This window comes from Gopherus evgoodei, chromosome 3, assembly GCF_007399415.2.
Source record: "Gopherus evgoodei ecotype Sinaloan lineage chromosome 3, rGopEvg1_v1.p, whole genome shotgun sequence".
Taxonomy (NCBI): Eukaryota; Metazoa; Chordata; order Testudines; family Testudinidae; genus Gopherus; species Gopherus evgoodei.
In genome coordinates, this window is record NC_044324.1 from 178,666,002 (window position 1) to 178,693,909 (window position 27,908).

Consider the following 27,908-nt stretch of genomic DNA (forward strand, 5'->3'; position numbering starts at 1 on the left):
CCTTTATGAAAGTCTACATGACAAAATTAAGTCTGCGTAAGTTAATCGGCTTACAACCACTTCTGTAATTAAATTACTTTTGCATATCTATACTACACTCCTTGTGTCGGTGGTGCATGTCCTCACCAGGAGCACTTGCACTGATTTAACTGTTGATGTAAGCAATACAGCATCTGCAGCTACATCAACCTAAGTGTTACATTGAGACTACGTCGACCTAAGAGGTGGAGTTAAGTTAGTAGGTACATTTTAGTGTAGATGCTTAAAGTTAGATCAATGTAAGCTGCCTTAATTGACAGAAAAATCCACAAAGTGACACACACAATGCAGGCTGACACTCTGCCTCTCCTCTCTGCTGTTCTTGACTCTGAGCATGAGAAGATTAGACTAATCCACTGTGACCTCTTCCAGGAACTGCTACAGTACCTCTCTTTGATAGCGCTTTCTCACCATAACTGGAATGATGTTGACAACCACTACCAATGTTTATAATCCTATCCCAAGCAGCAGTGTCAGGGAAGGAAGAAGAGTAGAAAATTCAATGAAGTCTACTAAGGCCTTTGGTGTGCCAACCTAACAAACATTAGAGGGGCTCAAATACTGCGGTGGAGGGTGCAAGTTTAAAACCTTAAGCTAGACAGGAAGAAAAACAAGTGAATTTCCTTAGGGAGGAAAAAAGTTTATTGCATACCATGAATACAAAGGATAAACAATCTTTTACAAAAAAAGCTTAGTGAGTCATGAGTCTCACATCTGAAAAGGCATATAGGAAACTATTTACACAAGGCAGTGAAACGTAAAAAAGTTATTGCTGTCATCTAATGCTGAATAGTTCTTTTTATAAAGAGAAGAGAAACAGTGCAAAAATACTGTCAAAAGTAATCAGTTTTATACACAAGATAAAACTGATAAGCATAAGCTTATGTACTGATATGAATAATATACATTAAAATATAAAATAGCATGCATAGTTTTTTTAAGGACTTTCAATAGTATAAAATGAGTATGCTGTTCATCTTGAATTAAAAGGGGTGTGGGTGTGGAAATTGACCTCAATTGTCTACAAAATGTATACATACTATGAGGCTGAGAAATTGTTAAACCATTGTCTTGGACTTAACTGTAATGTACAGAGTTACAGAACAAATACAAAAGCAAGCATTGAAATACTGAAGTAAAATAGAACATCCAGTGATGTAAAACTAATTTAACATGTAACATATGTCCCACACAATTATACTTGTGTAAACTTTTTTCCTTTGAAAAATATCAACAGTAAGATATTTTACTAGTGGGGGAAAATGTCTTCTATAAGGAGCAACCTCAACAGGCCAATTATCCCAGTTTTGTTGATTTGTTTTAAAAAATAGAAAGAGAATGGATCTTTGCAAGAAAAACTGCAGCGATTAAATTCTAATCAATTCCTCTCTGTTTCACTCAGGCACCAGTCCTCCTGAGCTGATTAGGACTCTTACCTATATAAGGAGTGCTGAACTGAGGCCCTAGATAGGTGAATATTGACATTAAAATAAATTGCTAATTTTAAAGAGTTTATTTGTTTTTTAGAAATGTTAGTTTTATTTCCCCTATTTCGAAATGGTGCTGGGATTGTTCAATTAGGGCTGCTGGTATATTGCTAAATTTCCATTTGCTGCCAAGGTGCAAAGTCCTGCATTTCTTGTGCCTGTAAAGCGCACAATGAGAGTTGCATATGCATCAGATGCAGAAAGGCTATCCTTTGTATACAATGAAATACTGATCAACTGACAAATGCATGGATAGACTGGGGAATTTCATAGTGGTTTCAGGTAGAGCATGTTATGGTTTTATTTGCTGGAAGAACTGGATGAATATAAATACTTATATTTTTTACACACACATTGTCTGGTAAATAACAGTTGACATTAAAACAAAAGTTAAACAAAACTTCCTAAAAGAATTTACCCTAAAGCCTCCAGCTTCTAAGTCCAAAATGTTTTTAATTCTACAAATACTGATACTTGGAGCTGGGACAACAGATAAATAAGCCACAGCTAATGGGGCAGAAATGTCCTTCAATGAATTTGGTTTAAATGTCTGGACTGCATTAGTAATGTGAGCAGGTGAAATTAGTGAAAGAATAACCACAGCCTGCTACCCTCTCAATCCAAAACAAATCAAACAACATCTGACCACTGTTAATGTGAGTGAAGTGAATGTATTCATCCCATCTACAATACAAAATTACATCAGGTTTAGTATGAAAGCCTCAAGACTATATTTCACTAACTCTGAAACCCCATTCAGTGCTTAGGGACCTCGCCAGTGCCCAAGCAGATGTAACTCAATTTCCAACCCACTAGAGAGCATTGTATCAGACTGTGAAGCTGGGTATTCCTGCATGCAGAGTCTCACGCTGCCCTGCCCTATTTGTGCCTGGTCATATGCCCATTTCCCATGTATATGCATGGCAAAATGGCCCCAAATTCTGCAGCCGGTAATTTCAAATCATCAGAGGAAACCCTCATGTTTAGGGTTCCTGCAGAGGCAGCACCCAGCTGCTGGCATGGCATGTTGTGGTATGTCAGCTGAGGCAGCCAGGGACAGAGCAGATGAGCTTCAGGCAGAGCTCCATCCCTTCTGCGCCGCAAAGTGCGGTGGAATGCAAACTTCAGAACTCTGTAAGTTCTGATCAAACTATTTATGAGTGAATTCTAAATTTAGCAAAGCCATTTTTCCCATCCCTGACCTCTATATAGTTGAGAGCATGAACTCTACCCATGAGCTGGGGACTTGGGGTCCATGTTAACTATTAGCAGTTCAACATGTTCAATATTAAACCACAAAAGTTATAGCTGTTAAACAGTAACATTTTATCTAGAAAAAAATGAATGCAGGCTTATTGACCTACTTAAAATTCCCTTTTATGAAGTAGATGAAGGCGCATAAGACATCAACAGGGATATAACATGGGTGAGTGTGTCAGATAGAAACTGGCAAGAGTTGGAAGAAGTCTATTGGGAGTTAGTTTTCAGAACTGCTTCAAGTAGCTGTGCAGTTCAATTTGTGGGAGTTGGTGCTTTAAAAGTGGTTTCTTGCAAACTACCCATTGCCCATGCTTTGATGTGAATATAGCATGAAAACCACAAATATAACTAGAGTTTTCATTCTCCTTTTCCTTTTAAAAGACCCAGATGCTAAAACTGTGGGAGAGAAATGAAAAGATATTGTTCCTTTAAGTCCCATCCTTTCATTTCTATTGTAACGAATGAAACTGGATAGAAAATGCTTATTCCTGTCCTTCCCTTAAGGTGAAGAAAACACGTTCCAAAGAACCTGGGTGTGATAAAGCTGCAGTCCTTCTGCATCAGAAGATTGTTTTTCTTCTACAATATGGAGTAGATTCACCTCTCTCAACTCTAAAACCCTGGCATGATGAAGTTACAGTTACAAATGGGACTAGAGAGGAAGCTCTGGAGACATACACCATCTCAGTTCATCTCAGATGCTAACTGATCTAGTCAAGATAAAATCTAGCAGGTAAAATACACTGAAGTCAGACAAAAGGAAAAGTCTAAAATTACCAAGCTTTCAATGAAAGGGAAAGAGTGAGTCACTTTGGATTCCAGCTACCATTTTAGTAGCCGACTGAAAGTGGTTGTTATGTGACCATCTATCAGGCTCATTAATAGGCACCTATTGCTAATGTTGAAAGGCTTTTGGTGCCATTTTGTAATTAATTTTATTTTTTTAAGAAACCTATAATGTGCCTTTGCACTACAAAGAGCCATGTAATGACAATGGTGCTGAATTTTCTTCCTTTTTAACCTAGCTATTTATGCTTTCTCATAACTCTTTTTCCTGTGCTTACAGAAGATCCAAAGTAGCAGTAGTCATATACATTTCAGCCAAGATACCTGACTAATACGACCTAGGAACAAATTATTTTCCCTTCTGATTTTCTACTTTTCAAATCCAAATGGAGCAATGGAACTTGACAGCGCAGAGCTCAAACTTAATTCATCATCAGGAAATTATTCAGAAAGCTATAACGAGATAACTAATTTCATACACTTTGCTTCAAGGTTTATTCCTTGGCCTGATTCCCAGATATAAAGCATCTCTGTGCAATTACCATACAGATGCCACTGAAAAGACTTTAAATGGTTGCTGCTAATTTAACAAGAGAGATGTTGGCACTAGCAGAAGGCATAAGCAGCTGATTCTTAAACATAATATCAAGATAGTTTAACTAGGTCTGTATTTTTTTTTTCCTAACCATCCTTTGGTGGCTTGAAACTGAAACCTCTCTTTTCTTTTCTCACCATTATGCCTTCACCCTAGTATGTTATTGTAAATGCCAAGCTACCAGCATAGACAACATCTGTAAGGCACTCAGACCCAGAGCCTCAAAGGTATTTATTTAGGTGCCTAATGAGAGTTAAGTATCTTAAATACCTTTTGAGGGTTTGGTCTGAGTGTCCTCAACTCCCAACTGAAGTTGAGGGCACTCAGAACCTTGTAGGAGTGAGCCTTTAACCATTTGTTTAAAACCATTACCTGGCCTTTGCAAACAGCTTTAATCAGAACAAACAGAGGAGCTTACATTTGGCTGCCAAAGTCCGGAAGACAAGTTCTGGAAAAGCAGCAGCTAGGGGTGACCATACTGAGTGCAATGTTTCCCCCTAAAGTTGACACACTGCAGGCTCTGCTTGCTGGACTACAGTGGGTGTTTCCAGATTAGGGGTTAGGAAGCATGGCTCTAAACCCACCTACAGTCACTAGGTACCCATCCAGTTTAGATTGTTTCTAGAGTAAGATAGGTGGAAGCTAATCTAATGGGTCATGGCTAGCCAGGAGAAAGCAAATAAAACACAGATGACAGCAGTAAATTGTGTCATTTGTGTCATTTGGGGGGGAGGGGGAAATTTGGCCCTGATTTATACATTGTACAAGCTCAATCAGGTAATAGCAACGGCCTGAGCAGACTTTTTAAAGTTAAGCTTCCTTTTTTCTGCTCAAAACTAACAGAAAATCGCCCCATCAAAAGAACTGCCAAGTGACTATACCAGACTCAAAATGCTCTTCCATCCATTTCTTTCACAAGTGTTGTAATAGGGCATCGCTAGCATATATTCAAAGCAAACCCTTGACTGAACCCACATTTATGCCTGGATTCTTTACCGTTTTCTGGTATTTCAAGCAAAGCCTGCTTGGGCCTTGCAGGATGATGTACACAAGTGGACTTCTGCGAGTTGCCGGGGGGGTGCATCGTGAACACTGCAGGGCTGTCAGTCATATGGGGCTAAAACTGAGAGCTGATGAAAGCAAATGCAGTTCCACTGAGCTCAGTACATTACACTGGATTTGAATTTGACCCATTGTACCGAGTTTTCTAAGATCTGGTGGCTTTGGTTTTTCACAAGTCAGTGCCACCCAGCTATACTGTTAATTACATTTTTTTTTAAAACAAGTGCAGCAGCTATCACTTTTGGACAAAGTGATCCACACGTGGCTTCAGCAAAATAAATTAATGACCTAGAAGAGGGAACTTGCACAAAGGATGTGGAACAGTCAGCCAGTATCAAGGGAAGGCGGAGGGATAAGAGGAAAGTGATGGTCTGCGTGGTTAAGGTCCTGGCCTGGGATTGAGAGCCACGAATGGAACCCACGTCTCCTGCCACAGACTTCATGTGTGACCTTGGGTAAGTCACTTAAAGTAGCTGTATCTCGCCTCACCACTTGTATAATGGGGATAACAACACTTCCTTTCTCTCCCCATTTATCTGCCTTGTCTATTCAGATTGTAAACTCTTCGGGGCAGGGATTCTCTCTCCTTATGTGATGTAGTAGACTGGGGCCTTCAGTGGCTACTGCAATATAAATAAAAGGAGAGAAAGGATACAAAGAGACCTGGGATAAAAATGGTAACCTGAGTGGGCAAATGGCCTCTGCAATTTAATGCAGGGGGCCAGGGAGGGGAATGAAAGTTAAGAAATAAAGCTTGACAGTGCCAGAAGGGCTGGGGTGTGATATGGTCAAACTGCGAGACATTGACTGGGAAAAAATCTGAGTGCAGGAGCAGTCTGTAAGCTAAAAACTTCAGCTCACTATTTTGGCAGCAGCCAAGATAGTAAACAGAACACAGGGATACAGGTCAGAGAGCACAGATCACTATGGCACTGTACGAAGGGCTAGAAAGTAAACCATCTAAGTGACTTGAGAACGATTTGTGCAGAAAACAAAACTCTCCCATTGGAGATGAGATGTCTAGACCTTAATGACGACACTCCTTGCCTGAATAAGGTGAGTGGGATTTGGCCTTGTGACAACAATGACAGGGTTAGTCATTTGTGAGAACATAATGTCTGACTTCTATTTTCTGGACTGCAATTGGCTGACTTTTTGTATTGCTCAACCCAAAGCCCACTAAGGTTGATGGAAAGACTCCCACTGATTACAACGTGGTTGGGTTCAGGGCCTTAGCAAGAATATTACAGCTCTTTGTCTAGGAAGGGATCAAAGGCTAGTGGATATTAACAAAAGTGTAATATGGCTTCTTGTCAAATACTAAGCTGCAATGGTAATTCTTGCCAAATTTTGAACATCTGAGGTCTCTCTACTGTTGATTGTAGTGGCGTTGGAACAATTTTTATAGTGGGGTTGCTGAGAACCATTGAACAAAACTGTAAACGCTGTATATGATGGAAACCACTTCAAGCCAAGAGATACTGCCACACACCCAGCTTTCCTGCCTGAAATACCCTACTGCTTACTTTGTAATGCTTCCATCCATTCATGGATGCATGTTTTGGGTTCTCTGCATTGTATCTTCTCTATCTTTATCACCAGATTCAGCTCATTACAGAGTCTTAACTGGCTTTTAGCAGGTCTTGTTTTCATGGTGAAAGCCACAAAATTGGCTCTAAAATGTTCTTACTGGAAAAATGCCATTCCCTAAAGACCTGTTCGTTTCATAAACCATATAACAGAATGCAGGTCAACAGAACACTCCTGGAGAGGATCACCCTCCCTATGGACATTTGGCAACGCAGATCAGTTATGTCAATTCAAACCTCACCACATGTTTTACAAGTTCAAGAAATTCAGAAGTTATTCCATGAAAAATAAATTACCTTGTACAAAACAATTTGTGGGACTCTCTACGGAAGAACAAGAACTCCTTACTTTTGAGGCAACTTGAGCACGTGCAATATTTGCACACCATGATAATAGACACATTGTCAAAGGAATGTGTCTGTCTTGCCAATAAGGTTCAGTCCAATCCACAATACTGTGTCTGGGATCTCTAAGGAGATTAAATGAGTCTAGAGTTTTGTAGGAACTGGATGAGCACACGATAGACAAATTTGTACTGAGCGATGGTCTGAATCATGAACATTCTCTGCTCCCGTAGGTGTCTCAGCATCACCGGAACATCCACTTTCTGGAAAGTGAAGGTGACAAAAATGTGAGGCTGTGTGTTAATCAAACCCAACATCACCAGAACCCTCCTTTGACTAAGTGTAAGGAAAGAACAAAGATAACTCATTTATAGTTTTGGCCTTACCTTCCACATTACAGCAAGGAATATACATAGATATTATACACACTATGAAAGGATACCAAGGTTCCAATCCTGCTTCCACTGAAGTCAGTGGTAATTTTAACATTTACTTCAATGGGCTTAACATTGAACACCTGGTACCACTGATTGAGTGTGTAGTGAAAGGTTATTGAGGAAACCGAACAATTTCTTAAAATCCTACACTTCTTGTTAAATATAGCCACACTCAGCTTGTCCAAAATTAACCAATTGTGTCATGTTACCTGACAAGTCATATGCTGGGAAAATGGAGAATTTCAATAATCAAAATTTAATTTCTTGAGTCAACTCCCCTCTGCCATCCACTGTGCATGCAGGCATGGTAGCCATTTGCACTGTGATTCATGGTCAGTTTTACTTATAGAAGAAGTACATTAAGGTTCTACAAATCACGGGAAGCAACCAAGAGTCCAAACAACATTGGGTCCCTGGCCAAACAGAAGGATTGGCAAATATATCATGAGAGTATGATGCAGTTATTGCTCCCTCTTTTCAGGCCACTCAGTTCCTCGTCAAAAAAGAGGAATGTCACTGGCAATGTCCACAAGACCCAGAAACTCGACACTTGACAGAGAAGCTCTGACCTTCTTTAATTATCAAAGCCAGGACATAAACCAGATTGTGTGAAACACAGAGAGGCTTGCAAGATGAAGCATTAGAATTCACTGGAAAATATATGAAGTATTAGCATTTTATTGCCTGCATTGAGACAGCAAAAGAAGAAAAAACAACATGGGTAACTTGTTAGAACTGGTATGTCAGGAGTAGTTCAAAAATCATTGAGCTATAGCGCTCAAAACTACCAAGGCCCAAATTGAGGGACCAAAATACTATTCATGCAGGAAACTTAAAGCACTGAGAAATTCATTCATTTGGTGTAAATATTTTTTCCCATAACCTCAGGTTCATTATTTCTGATGTAAACTATTTTCATTAACAAAGGGGGAGAGGGGGCAATCAAATTTGGGTGGAATGTGGATGATTTTGGGAATAAAACTAGCAAGAACCCTCAAGAAGACAACAGCCAAGAGGTTTGCATTCAACCTCCACATTACTATGGACCCTGTTCCAGGTTCCTGGAACAACAGCTGTGTGTTGTTTCTTACATGCCGAAAGAGGAAAACTCATGACTCTCTACAGCAATGCTACACTATACTTTTCATTCCAGAAGCACAAGTTGGAACAAACTAAAAATCTTTTGGCTAAAGTCAGCAGCATTATGAGAATGAGGTCAGGGCAAAGGGACAGGGATATAATTGGTTCCGCCTTTAGCCACCAGAGCCTTTCTGTGTTAGGAAACTAGTGTGGTTTCCATGTATTATGGGAATTGTTTCTAGTAAGTGTTTCACTTCCTCATATACATTTCTGTGTATTTATGTAAAACGACCGAGGCCCCTAGTTTTAATTAAATAAGCCCAAACTGACATGATCACCAATGTTCCCTCTAAATGTTGTGTGTGTTTGTTTTGTACTGAGCAGGTTACAAACTCCACTGGATGGTATATTTTTGTCCTTAGGCAAGCTTGAAGTGGGGGATGTGTATGGGAGCTTTGTGGGGCTGTGTGGAGGGGGGCTGTGCGTGTGGTGAGAGGTGTGCAAAGAGGGCATTGTGTGCGCGCATGGGTGCACGTGTGAGTACACTGCAGAGCCGAATCAGGTCCCTCACCTAAGCTCCTGCACAAGGGGCACCCCAGAGCTGCCACCGCCTCCTCCCAGCCAGTGTGTCCCTGAGATCAGAGACGCTTCCACTCCCACACCAGCATGCCTGCACAAGTTCTGTCATGGGTGAGGCGGGGCAAACAGAACAAGTTCTTAAAGGACTACACCACATCCCTGCTGGAGCCACCACAGAGAAGATGAGAGGAGTGGTGCCTGACCTGCACCATATATACAAGACTGCTGCACAGCTGTGCAGTTCACAGGGAACACCATAGATCACAGCTTTAGAAGTGGAGCTATCTTTATGCCATTCCACAAATGAGCTGTTACAGGAGACAGGATGCCAGTTTGGGTTAGATATATTCCTGGAGGTTTCATCACATGACAATCCTAGAGGGTTGGCAACCCTAGCCGGATAGTAGTTATAGATAGCACATAAGTACCAAGAAGGGTAGAAATTGTGATGAGGATTTTCATTTTAGTTTCAAATCTGTGTAGATGAGAGCATAAGCTCCTGTTTTGGGTTTACACTGCTAAACCACAGAATGCCTCAGCATGGAATGTGATGGTTAGAAAAGCGGTTAGGTCATGTTGAGCCAAGCCACGTCAGAACTTGCCTGAACAATGACAAGACCAAAAAAAAAAAAGGGAGGGGGGCAGAAAACCAGTTTGGGCCTGTACAACCCAAGTTCCAGTCTCAGCATTTTGACAGTTTATTGATTTCTACTGGGCCAGTAACATCTGGTGATCAGTCACTTTCTGTGTCATCACCACATGGGTCAGGCTTTGATTCATCTCAGAGCTATTTTGTGTGTGTGTAACACTAAGCCTATTGCACACATCTAACTTCTATATTTATAGTCAGCCTTACAAGGATGTACAACAAGCCAGCTCCAACCTATCTCAGGAGAGCTTAGTTAATCACTTTATTCAGGAATGGGGGATCTTTGGATTCAAAACCCACCACAGTGTATCTGTCAACAAGAGATTAATAATGCTTTGTAAAGGTGATATTTAGTAAGATACAGAATTAAAAAAATTACTAGTTTTGCCTTCCACACTGCAAACATCTTTCTCACATAAGGGGCATTGCGGCAAGGATCACTGGTTCACGTTAGAGTGCCAGGTCAGTGCTAGATTCAGGTATACTGAGATCTGACTATGCTGATTGCTATCGTACAGGTCTGAGCAAACTAGGGCCCACAGGCTGGATCCAGCATAAGGGATTAAAGTCTTCCAGCAGTTCACTTGATGAAGGAAGCCCCTTCATTTCAATAGCTGTTTTCCTGAGGTTGGCATTGTACATACACCAACATCATATTTTTCTTCAGGACGTAATGTTTTTGCTGCACTGTTCCCCAATGACAAAGAACACAGCAGAACAACAAGTAGTTACATACTGTAACTTTTATGCTGTTGATAGTCTAACAGAGTGCCAGCCTGTGTAATAGGTCTCATAATACTGGCTGTGGCCCATCAACCTTTTTTTCCTGTTATTTTTGAGTTGCAGCTGAGCTTTGTTCCAGTCTAGAAGCCAAAGACAGTAAATGTGAGTGAGGGAGGGAGGACGCTAAAGACAGAAGCTAGAGAACTAAATCAATAGTGCAAAGCAGTTTGGAAGCCAGCACACTTTCCCAGCGGCTCTCAGTCTGCTCTTTTACACAGTTCTGTCTCCAGATTGATTAATTAAGAGAGGTACAGACCCATCTTAATTTAGATTGTAAACTCTTTGGAGCAAGTATCTTATCTCAGCAGTGCTCTGTTAAAATAATAAAAATAAAAACAAACAATACCTACAAAATAGTCAAGGTACATATGGCAGCTAGTGACAAATCTCTGCTCACTGTCTGGGGCTATGTCTACACTACAGCATAAAATCGAAATTACTAAAACCGGTTTTATAAAACCGATATTATAAAATCGATTTTATGCGTCCACACTAGGGCACATTAATTCGGTGGTGTGCGTCCATGGTCCTAGGCTACCATCGATTTCCGGAGCGGTGCACTCTGGGTAGCTACATTAAAGGAATGAGACCAATAACTTCGATTTCCGTCCATACTAACCCTAAATCGATATAGTAATATCGATTTTAGGGTTACTCCTCTCGTTGGGGAGGAGTATAGAAATCGATTTTAAGAGCCCTTAAAATCGATTTAAAGTGCCTTGTAGTGTGGACGGGTACAGAGTTAAATCGATTTAACGCTGTTTAAATCGATTTAACTGTGTAGTGGGGACCAGCCATGGGTACACTAATGCAATGAGATGGATGATATTTTATGACTAGTTTCCCCAAACACAAATGTAGTAAATTACTCAATGGACCAGCTAAGGGAAAAGCAATTATTAAGGGGGAAGTTTACTTACTTCGTTATGTTCCAAGCAGCCAATCATCAGTTCTGTTAGGATAACCACCCCTGTCCTCCCTACACCTGCACTGCAGTGAACCACGATTGGTGGGTTGCAATTGTTGCTGGCATCCAACACGCTGTTGGTATGGCGACGTACCGACTGTATCTCCTCCAAATAGGCTGTAAGATAAAATGCAAAATTATGCTGTAAAATCCTACATGGCTTCACATAAAAGTTGAAAAATTGATGAGAAAGTTAGTTTTCTTTTTAAGTGACAATAATTTACAGTTCCTACAAGACACTAATTATTTGGCCACTGTACTGAACAGCACTGAATCCAGCAAGTACCAGCTGCGTGTCAATTATTACTTGAGAGTTTGGTCCCTTAAATTAAATAGTTCTTTTTTAAAAATTCAATTCTGTTTTCCCCTCTGCAAATCCCCAGCTCCCCAAAGCAGATGATTCTAGACATTACTTACAGCAATTTCTGCTATTAACAGGCTGGGATCAAAAACAACAGCTACGTCCCCTTGAAACCACCGCCTGCCAGAGCCAGTAGCGGATGGGAAGTGAGCATCCATCTGCCCTTTTCTTTCCTTCCCTTGTAGAATGAGTGAGAATGTCAACCATGTTTCTACTTTTTTGTTTGTTTTTCAGCAGGTATTAGGACTTTTTTTTGGACACAGTTCTCTGTGGTTTTTCTGTAATCACTGCTGTAGCGTGTAAGGATCTCTGAGAGTCCTTTCGTCTAGCTCTAATGCTCTCCAAAACAGTGGCTTTTTCCTTATTAAAGTATAAACATTTCAGATAGCCCAGTGGCTCAGCTAGCTGGGTAAACACAATGCAAACCAGGACACTCAGGTTCTGACCTGGGTATGGGTTTTTCCTAAGGTTATTCCAGCAGGAATTGTATGAACCACAGAAATGAGGTCTCTGGGCCTAATTCACTGTTATAGTGCACCCTGTGCAATCAAAATCAGAAAGGTGGCATTTTACACCTACTTTGCACAAGTGGAAGTGATTCCATTAGGTGTACAGCAGTGGAGAATCATGACCTCCATGGCCAGCTGTATCTATGAACAGCTAGGTTTCAATTTTTACAACTTCCCAATTGCTGCGGTTGAATGTTGGAAGACTGTACTTTTAAAAATAAATAAATAAATAAAAAGCTTGGAAATACAATGAGAAATAGAGTAGCCCAACTTAAAGTGGTGGGTGAAAACTTCACTACTAACCCATAATACCCTGAGTCACTTCCTTGGCAAAGCTGAAAATTCTATTTGCATATTCTTCCCTCCAGTTGTAAAGTTAAATAAAAGGAGTGTGCATTCCTTAGGGTCATTACGGTAGCATTACTGTTACTGGCGTATTAAGATTTATTAGTAATAAAGTAGTAAGGAACAATACTGAATTAATAAAAGTCAGTACAATGGTTGAGAATTTTGCCTTACACCCAAACTTCCCACACTTTAACTATGTACAGTCTGATAATTAAAACACCTCCTCGGCAGGTAGGGAGTTAAGATTACTGAAGACAGCCCCTAGCATGGGAGGAAAGGGGAAATATGAGGGGTGTGTGTGTGTGTGCAGACAAAGTGCTTGCCTTGAGGGAAGGAATGGGGGGCTTTGGAATGACAAGGCACACAAACCCTGAGATGGGGGTGAAGGGAGAAAGGAGCACACAAAGCCACTGGCAATGGGGAGAAGGGGGGAAGTCACAGGGCCCCTGAAATACAGAGGGATAGGAGGATGGCACACAGGGAGCTTTTGGGCTGGAAAGGGGGGAAGCCAGGAGCCCCTGGCATGTGCATTGAGTTTGGCCAACAGAAGCCACAAAGTATGCAGTGCTCCCTTGGGTCTTAAAAATGTTCATTGGCCATAAACGTGTGCATTAATTAAGGAAACTTACATAAAAAGCCTTGGACTTCTTCTGGACAACCATGATCAGGCCAGTCAGTATATTGCAAGTGCCACACTGTCCTCTCCTGCCCAGACAAAAGATGCTTGACCTTCAGCCCTGTAGTAGCATAGCATCCAGAATCCGTGCGGAACTTAGTTGTCACCTTAAACTTCCCATAAGTGGCTGAGCTGTGCTTAGAGCCCAGTTTAGGCCAGTAGCGATGACTCTTGCTTCTTCCTCCTTCCTAAACCGCAAAAAAACAAAATTAAAATGATTCTTCTTGTAGTGGCATGATTATAATTCTCACAAACAGAACCACTTGTGCAGCTAAACTCAGTACTCCTTTTTATCTTCTCTCGTAAGAGAAGAACAAGGGGCGTCCCAAGAAACAGAATGGCATTAAATGAATGGAACCTCAATGCCAGAAAAAAAATATCATTTAGTCCAAGGGGTGAGAAGGCTCAAGGCTTGAACATTTATATGGGTAATGAGAACATCCAGTTACATTAAAGCAGGTCCGCTGACAGGGTGGACAAAGGGGGCAATTGCCCAGGGGCTTGGGTGATTTAAAAGTCACCCAGGCAGGCTACAGGGCTCCTAGGCATGTGCAACCACTGTGGGCCCCGTGCTGCGGGCCAGTGCGATTGGCCACAGTGGTCAGTCCCGGAAGTGACGGATTCGGAATTGCTGTTAGCGGCATGCATTAAAGAGACTTCAAAAAAAAAAAATTAAGGGAAAAACTCTCATTGTTCAGGGCATACGTCAACTTCTGATTGCAACAGGTGAGGAAGAAACTTCCCTGTAGGCAGGTTATTTCATAACTGTCCATGAAGAGGATTTCTCTCTCTAACTTCTGCCAATCTGGTACTGGTTCATGTCAGAGATGTGAAAGTGGACTAGCCAGAACACTGGGCTAATATGGTATTTTAATTCCTATGTTCTGATAAGGCAGCAGGGTTCAAAGCTGGATGTAGTGTTAGTTAGCAACGTGTGCCAGTTTTTATAACATAGCACACAGTTCTTGGATTCCAATAAAAATAACTGTTTTGCTTGGCATAGGAATAAAAAAGGGTTTTTTTTTAAATGGACACTTCTCCAGGAACAACAGCTTCTGGTCTCTTTTCAGCGATAAGAATGACAGAATGCAGAACTGGCCTTGGATGTGTTGGGAATAAATGTCATTTTCACCAAGAGCAGTTCAGGGTTCTCAATTCAATGGAAACATTTTTGCTTTGTTTGGCAAACCAAAGTCTTACAACTGAACTGAAGCTTGATGGTAGTGGTTTTTTATTTTAGTAAATGACAAGCTAAATACTAGAGTGCTATAAAAGACAAGGTCACAGCAGATTATCTCCAGAAAAGTGTTCAAGGGGAATAAAAGGAGAAAATAAAAGGGCTGCTAAAGAAAAACATTACTGGCATGGGAAGCAGCGACAAGGGTAGAGCTGCTCACATTCACAACAAATTGTTCTACGTAATTTTACATACCTCTTCAGCTGTGACCATGGCTATAACATTCACCCCCTGTTCCCATACCATCTGCCAGAAGTCATGGCATGTGTGTGGCAAAGGTCCTTGTGTGGCTATATAGTGCCATTCCTCCCCACCTACAGTCACCTAGGAGTCAGAAAAAAATACAGTTAATGCCAGACTTTACTGCAGTGCGATTCAAGAAAAGGCGCTCCAACCAACCGTCATAGCGGTAAGGAGGAACTGAGAGGACGTAGGGTTGGCGGTGACTCATATACCAATACATGAATGCAGCACTCAAGGGGGCGCTATAGCTGACTCTACAGATACTGCTAAGGCGAAAACCTCCGATGACTGTGCACGTGGGTGCGCACACACTTAGAATGGAAAAGACATGAGCAAGCCCTCGAAGAGGAATACTTCTTCCTGTTTTGCAGAAAATTAAGACCATGCAGTGCATAAAATGGAAAAAGGAAAATCTTTGCTTAAGGACCTGATTCAAAGCCCACGGAAATCACTAAGGATATGTCTACACTGCTGCTGAGAGTGAGCCTCAGATGAGTTTGAGTGCCCGAGCTGCAGCCTGAAAGCAATATCCATACTTTTATTTTAGCGCACTAGCTGGAGTGGCTCTAGTTCAAAACTGTCTACCTGGGATGGGAGGCTCACTCCCAGCTACAGTGTAGACTTAACCCTAGAAAGACTCCTGTTGACTCCTATGGGCTTTGCATCAGGCCCTCAGTGATTGTGCTGAAAGAAAGACTGGGCACTAGGCAGATTCTACATGTATTTCAAAAGACTGCACAGCTGCAGATAACATACAGTTTTGTAAGCACCATTTTGCATCAGGAAAGCCAGAGGCTGATCAGTCCTCTGATGTCACTAGATTTGATCATGCTTAATTCTTTTATAATGGACCACCATTATTTCTAGAAATTAGTTCTCTCACTTTCAAAGTTGCAGTTGAGCCTGTTCCCAGATCATCCAGTTATGCCCACACATTGCATTTAAACACATTAGTCTGATATGCCCACAGCCAGCTAGCAATGAAATACAGATAGAATGTCAGAATTTGCTTTGAATTTCTCTTCCTCTACTAATTTATGTTTTCAGTTCAGTGGTTGCAATCTATCAATAGATATGGCACATTTAACAGTTTTTCCAAGAGTAAATTATGGAAATCCTTTTCCAATACATATAATTGACTTAACAGATCTTGCAAAAATACTTTTGGTGTGTTTGCACCGCAGCATATAAATAGGTAATTAAAAAGAATATTTGAAACAAGATTTACATGTTCTATACTTTGCAATAACTAAAATGCACTGTTAGATCACCTTGAAAATTCCCATTTAAAACATATTATTTGTAATCCTCCTATGAAGTAAATCTTCTAAAATACCTAGATAATTTAAAATTTACTTGTTAGTATATGTAAAAATCTGCCATTTTAACACTATCATCTACTAAATTTCACTTTTTTTTCATATCCAAACTATTTTTCAATTCTACAGGTAAAAACCCCCAAGAACATTTAAAGTCACTAAACCTAATTTTTTTAAATTGCTTTTAGCAGCTTAAAAAAACACCAGGTGAACCCATTATGACATATTATTATATATATTTTTTGTGTGTCTCAGACTGGGCCCTCTAATTCCAAGTTTCAGCCCAGAGTAACTTTTTATTGAAAAAGTTATAAATCCCAGAGAAAAAGATTTATATTAAGTGCTGACACAACCATAGATATCAAGGTTCTGGCAGCCAATGCTATAAAGAACAATCAAGAATGCTGACAAAACTAAGGCCTGGTCTACACTACGCGTTTATACCCATCCACACAACGAGGCCCTTTATATCGATATAAAGGGCTCTTTAAACCAGTTTCTGTACTCCTCCCCGATGAGAGGAGTAGCGCTGAAATCGGTATTGCCATATCGGATTAGGGTTAGTGTGGCCGCAAATCGACGGTATTGGCCTCTGGGCGGTATCCCACAGTGCACCACTGTGATCGCTCTGGAAAGCAATCTGAACTTGGATGCACTGGCCAGGTTGACAGGAAAAGCCCCGCAAACTTTTGAATTGCATTTCCTGTTTGCCCAGCGTGGAGCTCTGATCAGCACGGGTAGCAATGCAGTCCCAAATTCAAAAAGAGCTCCAGCATGGATCGTATGGGAGATACTGGATCTGATCGCTGTATGGGGAGACAAATCTGTTCTATCAGAGCTCCGTTCCAGAAGACGAAATGCCAAAGCATTTGAAAAAAATCTCCAGGCTATGATACGGAGTCCACAGCACAGTGCTGTGTGACAAGTGTAACGGAAAGCCAAAGAATCAAATGGACGCTCATGGAGGAAGGGGGGGGGACTGAGGACTCCAGCTATCCCACAGTCCCCGCAGTCTCCGAAAAGCATTTGCATTCTTGGCTAAGCTCTCAGTGCCTGTAGGGTCAAAAACATTGTCCAGGGTGGTTCAGAGTATATCTCGTCAATTTACTCCCTCTCCTCCCTCGTGAAAGAAAAAGGGAAAAAATCGTTTCTTGACTTTTTTCAATGTCACCGTATGTCTACTGCATGCTGCTGGTAGACATGGTGCTGGGGCATGAACAGCAGCATCCTCTCCCCTCCCTGTGGCAGACAGTACAGTGCAGTAGGACTGGTAGCCGTCCTCGTCATCAACCCGTGAGTGCTCCTGGCTGGCCTCAGGCAAGGTCGGCCGGGGGCGCCTGGGTAAAAATAGGAATGACTCCCGGTTATTCCTGGCAGATGGTACAGGACGGCTGGTAACCGTCCTCATCATAGTAACTGGGGGATGAACTTCATCAGCCCTCCCCCCACTTTCATGTCTAAAGAAAAGATTCTGTACTCTCTGGACTATCATAGCAGCAGGATGTTGGGCTCCTCTCCCCTCCGCCGTTTAATGTCCTGCTTGGACTATCATAGCAGCTGGAGGCTGCCTCCCCCTCATTTTATCTCACTAAAAAGTCAGTGTTTCTTATTTCTGCATTCTTTATTACTTCATCACACAAATGGGGGGACCCTGCAACGGTAGCCCAGAAGGGTTGGGGGAGGAGGGAAGCAACAGGTGGGGTTGTTGCAGGGACACCCCCTAGAATGGCATGCAGCTCATCATTTCTGTGGGATCTAACACAGAGCGGCTATGCTCTCTGGTTCTCTGATACACTGTTTTTCTAGTACACTTGCCCCATATTCTAGGCAGGACTGACTATTTTTAGATACAACATAAAGGAGGGAATTGACCCAGGGGGTCATTCCCATTTTTGTCCTTGCACCCCCAGCCAACATCAGCGAAGGTCAGCCACGAGCACTCATGACAGCAGCAGACGGTACAGAATGACTGATAACCGTCATCTCATCACCAATTTACAATAGCACAGCAGACGGTACAGAACGACTGATAACCGTCTCTGCTACTTGCAAAGGCAAATGAATGCTGCTGTGTAGCACTGCAGTACCGCCTTTGTCAGCGGCATCCAGTACACATACGGTGACAGTGACAAAAGGCAAAACGGGCTCCATGGTTGCCATGCTATGGCGTCTGCCAGTGCAATCCAGGGAGAAAGGGCACGAAATGATTGTCTGCCGTAGCTTTCACGTAGGAAAGAATGAGTGACGACCTTTACCCAGAATCACCCGCGACACTGTTTTTGCACCATCATGCATTGGGATCTCAACCCAGAATTCCAGTGGGTGGGGGAGACTGCAGGAACTATGGGATAGCTACGGGATAGCTACCCACAGTGCAACGCTCCAGAAATCGACGCTAGCCTCAGTACATGGACGCACACCACTGAATTATTGTGCTTTGCGTGGCCACGTGCATTCGACTTTATATAATCTGTTTTACAAAACTGGTTTATGTAAAATCAGAATAATCCTGTAGTGTAGATGTACCCTCAGTGTGTACCATGCCTGAGATGCAAGTTTTTGTATAAATTTTAGGAAAGGAATGTCAGTTTAGCTCGTACTGCTGCAACTGCACTAAACTTAGATGTTTGGCTTTTGCACTTAGATGCCACAATGATTACAACTGTATTTAAATAATTGTTTTCAATATACCAGGAAAGGTCTTTTTCCCCCTTAAATCTAGCTCGTTCGTTTCCTATTCAGTCATATACACCACTCTTTTGTATGTATAGTAACTACAATCTGTGGGCCAAATCAAGATAATTGATTAACAGTACTTAAAATCAATTGAAATTTCAGATACTCGACATCTGGCCCTGTATTTGTATATGTAGCTGTATTCAATATACGATTTTTTTTTCATTTTATTGCATTTTTGTGTAATATGGACCCGATCCAAAGTCCACTGAATCAATAGGAATCTTTTTCATAATCTTTGGATTATGCTCTATGTCAGAGATGAGCAAACTATGGCCTGTGGGCCACATCTGGCCCGCGGGACCCTCCTGCCCAGCCCCTGAGCTCCTGGCCCAGGAGGCTAGCCCCTGGCCCTTCTCATGCAGTTCCCCCTCCATGCAATGCTCTGGGTGGTGGGCTGTGGGCTCTGGGGCAGCACAGCTGCAGAGCCGCGGCCGGGCCCAGTGCTCTGTGCTGCGCGGTGGCGTGGCTGGTGCCAACTGGGAGGCATGGCTGCCTGTCCTGGTGCTCTGGGCAGTGCAGCTGTAGCGCCGCCAGCCACCGGTGCTCCAAGCAGCGCGGTAAGGGGATAGGGAGCGGGGGGGTTGGATAGAGGACAGGGGAGTTCAGGGTGGTGGTTAGGGGGTGGGGTTGTGGGTAAGGGTAGGGGAAGTCAGAGGGCGGGGAACATGGGGGCAGTCAGGAAGGGGTGGGGGGGTTGGATGGGGTGGCAGAGGCAGGGATTCCAGGGGCGGTCAGGGAGAAAGGGTGCTTGAATGGGGCAGAGGTCCTGGGGGGAAGTCAAGAATGAGAGGAGAGGTTGGATGGGGTGGTGGTGGGGCAGTCAGGGGCAGGGGGTCGTCAGGGACAGGGAGCGAGGTGGGTGGGGTGGATGAGGCAGGAGTCCCAGGGGAACCCTCAGGGGACAGGGAGGGTTGGATGGGGCAGGGGTCCCGGGGAGGGCGTCAGGGGAAGAGAAGCAGGGGGTGGGTCAGATAGGGGGCACTGGCCGGGCCACGCCTGTCTGTTTGGGGAGGTACAGCATCCCCTAACCGGCCCTCCATACAATTTCCGAAACCCAATGTGCATGGCCCTCAGGCCAAGAAGTTTGCGAACCCCTGTTCTATGTGCAGCAAAAAGCAAGAGGTTTTTAAAAAAAAAAATCCATAACTTAAATTATGATTTGTGTCTCTATATTCGGACTGTGCTTAACATCTTGACAGGATAGGCCAGTGTTAAGTAAGCAGAGAAGGGCTGACAACCCACAGGGACAGCAGGCTTAGTGGTGGTGGGGTCATGATCCTCTAGGCATGGATCTTATCAAAATGATATAGGAGCTGTCTTTGTCTTCTGACTTCTGGTCCAAATATCCAGCCTCCTGGCATCTGATAGCATAGAACCATAAATAGTCTGGAGGGAGAGTGATGCCTGGAATGTTTACTGCATTCTAATGCCCTGACTGCAGGTTATTAAGGAGTGAGTATTGGGCTGCAAGCACACACTTTATGCTACGGAGGTAAATTTCACAGATACAATTTCACCTTCTAAGCAAAAAGATCATCCGTTTGGCTTTGTAACAGCCACTTGGAGTTCAAGGAGAAAATACTGGCAAGAGCCAGAGTGTCAGATACTAAAACACGAGTGCATGTTCCTGCATGCTCTCTAGATCTCAAATGGGTGTGTGTCCAATAGTGACAAAAAATGAAACGTGGACACTTAAAACTGGCTGGGGAAAATTATTTTTCTGGCTGATACCACCTTACGGGCACAATTTATATTGTTAGGAATTTTTTTCTCCCACAAATTAGATGAAAAAAAATGATTCAATAATCCATCATTCTAGCAATGGCAGATGATGCCAAAAACCAGTGTCTGCTACCCAGCAGGACTCTGGTGGGAAAGTGATAACTTGACAGGATCCTGGTTTAGAAGGGTGTTCTGAATCAACAGGATTTAATATTGTAAATCATGACTAAGATTAGCTATTCTCTTTGGACTTAAAGGCCTTTCTTCCACCAAGATGTAAATGAACAGAATGTTTTATTTATTATTCTAATTTGATTTTTTTTTTCATTTTGTTTTTGACAATGGGAAAAGGCAGCCCTGTTATGCCACATGGCAGCCTGGCATGAACTGAGTACCACTAGTTCTCTCAGGACAGAATGATAATCACCAAGGAGCCTTGAAAAGCTTTTATTGGAAACAGAGACGATAAAAATGAATTTGCAGCCACCATGAGACAGCTTACTGCTGAAAATGACTATATAGCAGGCTTACAAGCAGCATAGAGGGTCAGACTGTATTTAAACCATTCATACAATGAATTTCTGAACAATAACATAACTTCATTTTACAAAACTCCCATTTGAAACAAGGCAATATGAACGCCCACATGACCAGTCTAAATGAAAGAACCATTATTTTAGGGGTCTGATTTATTAGACCACTTGAATGCTGGACAAGCTCAAAAGACAAACATGCATTTAACACCATTACATTTTAAAAATCAAGCCCCGTAAGTTTTAAAACAAAGATAGAAGCTTTCGGGCCAGACCTCCTACTGATCCAGTGCATTCCCCTTTTCCCTGCAGGTTTCCATTTAAAGTTTCCCCTGGTGGAAACACTGCCTATCCTCCTTCCCTGGGAGGAAATTCCCGCTGGCCCAGCTGCTTCTGCAGGGTCAGGGTGATGGAAATTGTATTGGTCTGAACTAATATGGGAAGAGCTAGCCCATTAGTTAAATTTAAGATATGGTGGGTGCCCTTTTTAGCTTAATGCAAGCATTCAGCCGCTAGCCTATGCAGCATTGCAACAGATAAGGAAATTTCTCTACAATGATTTCTAGGTCCCAGAAGTGTAATAAATACATCAATTTGTGATTGTTCACTGAGCCTTGAAATTAGGAATGTGAGGTAGTGACCAGGGCCAGCTCCAGGGTTTTTGCCGCCCCAAGCAGCGAAAGAAAAGTAAAAAAAGGCACAATCACGATCAGCGGCAGCTCCACCATGTCGCTTTCTTCTTTAGCGGTAATTCGGCGGCAGGTCCTTCCCTCCGAGAGGGACTGAGGGACCCGCCGCCGAAGAGCCAAATGTGCCACCCCTTCCCCTGGGCTGCCCCAAACACCTGCTTGCTGAGCTGATGCCTGGGGCTGGCCCTGGTAGTGGCGTTGTCGTCCAAGGTAAAACAACCTGCCCATTTTTAAAAGAAACCTAGGCAGATGTGAGTAAATGACTTTTTGCAAGTTCCCTAATGTTAGAAAACAATGGCCACACCTGTAACATACTCACTCCTCTAATGTTTCTTCATATGCCATGTGATGCTTTAAAAGCCTTTACCTTTATGTGCGAGGCATTGATGTAGCCTGTATTATTTTCTTTGGTTGGTACCAGCTCTACTCTGTTCTCCTCATAAGGAATGACTTCCCTGATGCGGTTGCGCTCAGCATTTTCAGGCAATGCTGCAGTGGTGAAGATCCCATCTGCCTTTTTCTTTGAAATCTGCTCATATTCAGTGAATACCATCCCCTCTTCCAACTTCCTCTTCAAGATTTTGCACTGTGATTTAACAGAAGGAAAGGAAATCTCTCATCAATTAATTTTTCGAGACAGAATGATTGTGGAAGTATCTATCACAGGGCAGTATTTTATCTCAATACAGAACGAATCATCAAACAAACTAGAATGTTCGCGTCTTTTTGCTTGGAGCTATACTGCTTACTGTACAAAGTTTTATGTTGTCTGAGAATGCATAACTCTGTCTGCTTCCATGTAGTTAAATCAGCAGAGAATTTTATGGTTTTAGCACATTCTCTTTTTATAGTTACAGATTCTGGTGCTAGATAAAGCAAAACCCTTCTAGTTACAATCCTGATTCCATAAATGGACTTATCTAAGTACATTTTTGAAAAAAAATTCTGTTTAAAAATAGTCACTCTTTTGTTATAATGAATTTAGGTCTATATTTTCAAAACACAGCCTTAATTTGTACATTGCCATTTCTGTGCACATAAAAAAAAAAAGACAGTTACTGTTTTCCATAACTGATGTTCCTCGAGATGTGTTGCTCATGTCCATTCAACTTAGGAGTACGTGCTCACCACATGCATTGGTGCCAGAAGCTTTTCCCTCAGCAGTATCCATAGGGGACCAGCTCTGGTGCCCCCTAGAGTGGTGTGTGTATGCTGTGGCATATAGGGCACTGCCAGCCCTCTACTCCCTCAGTTTCTTCTTGCCAGAAACTCTGACAGTGGGGAAGGAGGACAGGTTATGGAATGGACATGACCAACACATCTCGAAGAACACCAGTTATGGAAAAGGTAATTATCTTTTCTTCTTCAAGTGCTTGCTCATGTCCATTCAACTTATGTGACTCCTAGCAGTACCCCTGGAGGCAGGTAAGGAGTTCACAGACATGTAGATTATAATACAGCTCTGATTAACCCAGTGTCATCTCTGGCCTGCTGCATGATGGCATAGTTGGCCATAAATGCATATGCCGAGGACCACGTTGCAGCTATACAGATGTCCTTGATCGGAACATGTGCCAGGAAGGCCGTCGAGGATGCCTGCGCTCTAGTCAAGTGGGCTCTGACGATTAGCTGTGGAGGGTCTCCTGCTAACTCGTAGCGGGTTTGAATGCAAGAGATGATCCAGTTAAAAATCCTTTGCATGGACACAGGGAGGCCCTTCATCCTATCAGCTGTAGAGATGAAAAGCTGAGTCAACTTGCAGAAAAGTTTTGTTCAATCTAGGTAGAAAGCCAGAGCTCTTCTTACAGCCAAAGTGTGAAGGCGCCTCTCTTCACTAGTCTTATGGGGCTTAGGGCAGAAGACCGGAAGAAAGATGTCCTGGCTCATGTGGAAAGTGGACACCACTTTCGGAAGGAAAGCCAGGTGGGGGTGGGGCTGGAACTGGGGGTCACATCTAGAGCCTGGCGTGGTGCACCATATATATGCACATGCTGCCATGTGACGTAGCATGCGCCGGCAAAACCTGGCCATGGTCAAGGGAAATGTGGAGACTTCCACGATGAGGTCTATCAGTTCCCTGAATCTTTCCAGTGCACAGGTCGAGTCAAGCACCGCTCTGATGAACTCTATCTTCTGTACTGAAACTAATGTGGATTTTTTGTCGCTTACAAACAGGCCAAGGGGACGACACGTGCCTAGCAGCACTGGGACATTCCCTTGGTCCTTGAGTTGCCCTTGACAAGCCAGTTATTGAGGTATGGGTAGATCTGGATACCCCGACGTCTGAAGTAAATCGCCACCACTGACGTGCACTTGGTAAATACCTGCAGCGCCGTCACTAGGCCAAAAGGAAAGACCGTGAACTGATAGTGGTTGGGACCTACTGTAAACTGGAGGAAGCGTCCGTGTCCCTTGAAGACGACGATGTAGAAGTATGCATCTTTCAGACTGAGGGCAGTGTACCAGTCTCCCGGATCCAGGGAGACCATGCAGAACTTTAGTTTCGCTAAACAGCGGTTCAAGTATACAGGTCTAGTATGGGACACAGACTGTCCTTGGCCTTGGGGATTAAAAAGTATTGGGAATAGAATGCCTTGTTCCTGTACTCCACAGGAACTACCTCCACCACACTCAGCTGTAGCAGACCCTCTACCTCCTGAATGAGAAGATTCTCATGAGGGGGTCCCTGAGGAGGGGAGGGAAGGCGCAGTAGAAAGTAACTGAAGGGTGTAACCCTGCGCCACCGTATTGAGGATCCTTCAGTCCTATGTTATAGGGAGGAAGGAAGAAAGGCAGTTGGCAAAAAGAGGGGAGGAAGGATCTGGGGAACAGTGCGGTAGGTCACCCTCAGGCATACCTTCAAAACGGGCGCTTGCCTGTCTGCTTACAGCAGGTCAAGCCCTCCTGTGATGTCGATGGGGATTGGTGGCCAGGCACCTCTTGTAGCCCCTGGATCTTTTGTGAGGAGGCTCCCGGCGAGGGTGGCTCTCCTGGTTCTGAGGTTGCTGCGGCTTAAACCGCTTGCGGGCAGGGCCAGGGACCTACAGGTCGTGTTTTTAGGGTCGTACGGGAATCTTTCAGCCATGGAGTTTAATGTCTGCCCGTTCTGCAAACAGAGCATGCCCGTCAAAAGAGAGGTCTTGCATTGACTGCTGAGCCTCCAAGGAAAGACCAGAGAGGAGCAGCCAGGAAGCTCTGCACAACAAGATGGCTGATGCCACGGTACGGGCGACGGTGTCTACATCATCCGATGGTGCCTGAAGAGCTGCTCTGGCTGCAGTGTAGCCCTCATCCAGGATTGCCCAGAACTCCTTCCTAGAAGCCTCAGGAAGGGTGCTCTTCAACTTGGTCACGGCCTGCCACATATTAAAATCACAGCAGCCTAGTAAGGCCTGATGGTTGCAACTGTAGACTGGAGAATGAATAAACTTTGCACCCAAAGAAGTCTAGTTGCCTTGAGTGTTTATTCTTAGGGATAGCCCCTGGTTGACCCTGTGTCTCCTTGTGGTTCACCACCTCTACCACTAGGGAATTGGGAGCAGGATGGGTATAAAGGTACTCGTGGCCCTTGGATGGCACAAAGTACTTGTGCTCCACCCTTTTGGAGATCGGAGGCAAGGAGGAGGGAATTTGCCAGAGGACCTTTGTAATTTTTATAAATTGGGGATGCATCAGTTGGAAGTAACAGAGGAGGAGAAGGACCTAGGGCGTATTGGTTGATCACAGGATGACTATGAGCCGCCAATGTGATATGGCCTTTAAAAAAGCTAATGCAGTTTTAGGATGCATCAGGCGAGGTATTTCCAGCAAAGATAAGGAGGTGTTAGTACCGTTATACAAGGCACTAGTGAGACCTCATATGGAATACTGTGTGCAGTTCTGGTCTCCCATGTTTAAGAAGGAGGAATTCAAACTGGAACAGGTTCAGAGATGGGCTACTAGGAATGGAAAACCTGTCTTATGAAAGGAGACTCAAAGAGCTTGGCTTGTTTAGCCTAACCAAAAGAAGGCTGAGGGGGGATATGATGGCTCTTTATGAATATATCAGAGGGATTAATATTAGGGAGGGAGAGGAATTATTGAAGCTTAGTACCAATGTGGACACAAGAACAAATGGATATAAACTGGACACTAGGAAGTTTAGATTGAAATTAGACGAAGGTTTCTAACCATTAGAGGAGTGAAATTCTGGAACAGCCTTCCAAGGGGAGTAGTGGGGGCAAAAGATATATCTGGCTTTAAGATTAAGCTTGATAAGTTTATAGAGGGGAGAGTATGATGGGATAGCCTAATTTTGGCAATTAATCAAAGATCAATTGCCAAATTATCAGCAGGTAAGTATGCCCAGTGGTCTGTGATGGGATGTTAGATGGGATGGGATCTGAGTTACTACAGAGAATTCTTTCCTGGGTGCTGACTGGTGAGTCCTGCCCACATGCTCAGGGTTTAACTGATCGCCATATTTGAGGTCAGGAAGGAATTTTCCTCCAGGGCAGATTGGCAGAGGCCCTGGAGGTTTTTTGCCTTCCTCTGCAGCATGGGACATGGGTCACTTGCTGGAGGATTCTCTGCAGCTTGAGGTCTTCAAACCACAATTTGAGGACTTCAATAATTCAGACATAGGTTAGGGGTTTGTTATATAAGTGGATGGGTGAGATTGTATAGCCTGCATTGTGCAGGAGGTCAAACTAGATGATCATAATGGTCCCTTCTGACCTTAAAGTCTATGAGTCTGTTTAGCGAATCCTCATGTGGGGGCAAAGCTAGCCTGGCCAGGGCCACGGGGCAGAGAACATTAAAGAGGGAGTCTGTGGGTTCCTCTAACTTCTCCGCCTGGAGGCCCAGATTGGTGGCAGCCCTCTAACAGCTCCTGATGCGCTTTAGCATCATCCTGGGGCACCGATGGAGGGGGCCTCACTATAGCCTCATCTGGAGACAAGGAGGAGGAAGCCAGTACCAAGGGGTCCTCTGCAACCATAGGTGTTCTCGTGGCTTGCTCGCCCACTTCCTCCTGTGCCTGCAGCCAAGGCCTCTTGGGCTGGAGGGGGTGAGAGAGGCCAGTAGCCAGTCTCTCCGAAGGTCCGGATACTGAGTGGGCAACCTGAGAAGGCTGAGCGAACCCCCATGGGTACCACTGTGCTGACCATGGAGTTTGAGGCCATGGGCTCAGCTTCAGTGCTGCTGACGTAGTCTGCGCTGTAGGTGCCGGAGTCTGTCCTGCTGCTAGGGAACCTTGCTCCGAACCTGAGCCACAGCCCAAGTGGTCACTCCTCTGTGACCAAGACGGGGCTGATTGGTGGCTCTGTCCGGATTGGTACTGGTCGCCCTTCCCAAAGCTGGATCTGGCTGACCTCGACCAGTGTCTGGATCAGGGCCTTGGCGACTGGTGGCACTCGGCGGATCTGAGACGCCCCTAGCCCGGTGATCTACATCTCACAGTTAACAAGCGGTACCAGCATGTGGAGCGGGAACTAGAGCGGGCTTGGCATTGTGAAGATGTAGCTGCACACGGTGACGCTGCCCTGGGGGACTGATGATGGTCCGGGGAACGATACTGTTGGTCCCTCGACCTGTCCCTGGAGTGGTACCAGTGCCGGGGAGTTTCTGGGCACTGACTCCAGAGCTGATGAGGACCTCCGATGCTATCCGACCTCAAGCAGTGTGTCCCAGGTGGGGAGCGGGCTGGGATACGCTGCTCAAGCTGAGCTGGGGCCTGGGATCCCCAAAGGGGTGAAGAGGCAACTGAGACAGGGCCTTGGTCCACCCCAGACCTGTCCTTTTCCTTGTGGGAAGCTGGAGACCTTCCTCGCCCTGTCTTCCTGGGCTTCTTGACTAGAGCCATGGACGGAGACTGGTGCCAGCTCATAGACGTTA

The 27,908-nt window shown here is 43.9% G+C and overlaps 1 protein-coding gene across 2 annotated transcripts in view; it reads right to left on the minus strand.

Moving 5' to 3' along the window:
* Positions 1 to 669: 669 nt before the first annotated feature.
* The window catches only part of PTPN14 (protein tyrosine phosphatase non-receptor type 14), a 190,796-nt gene continuing 163,557 nt past the window's right edge, over positions 670 to 27,908 (minus strand). For both annotated transcript variants that reach the window (XM_030557532.1, XM_030557533.1), the window contains exons 15-19: positions 22,402 to 22,620; positions 14,985 to 15,113; positions 13,506 to 13,740; positions 11,612 to 11,775; positions 670 to 7,426 (exon numbers count right to left, since the gene is read on the minus strand). In XM_030557532.1, the coding sequence (XP_030413392.1) occupies positions 7,298 to 7,426; positions 11,612 to 11,775; positions 13,506 to 13,740; positions 14,985 to 15,113; positions 22,402 to 22,620 (876 nt within the window). In that variant the 3' untranslated portion in view covers positions 670 to 7,297. The remainder of the gene's footprint in view (positions 7,427 to 11,611; positions 11,776 to 13,505; positions 13,741 to 14,984; positions 15,114 to 22,401; positions 22,621 to 27,908) is intronic.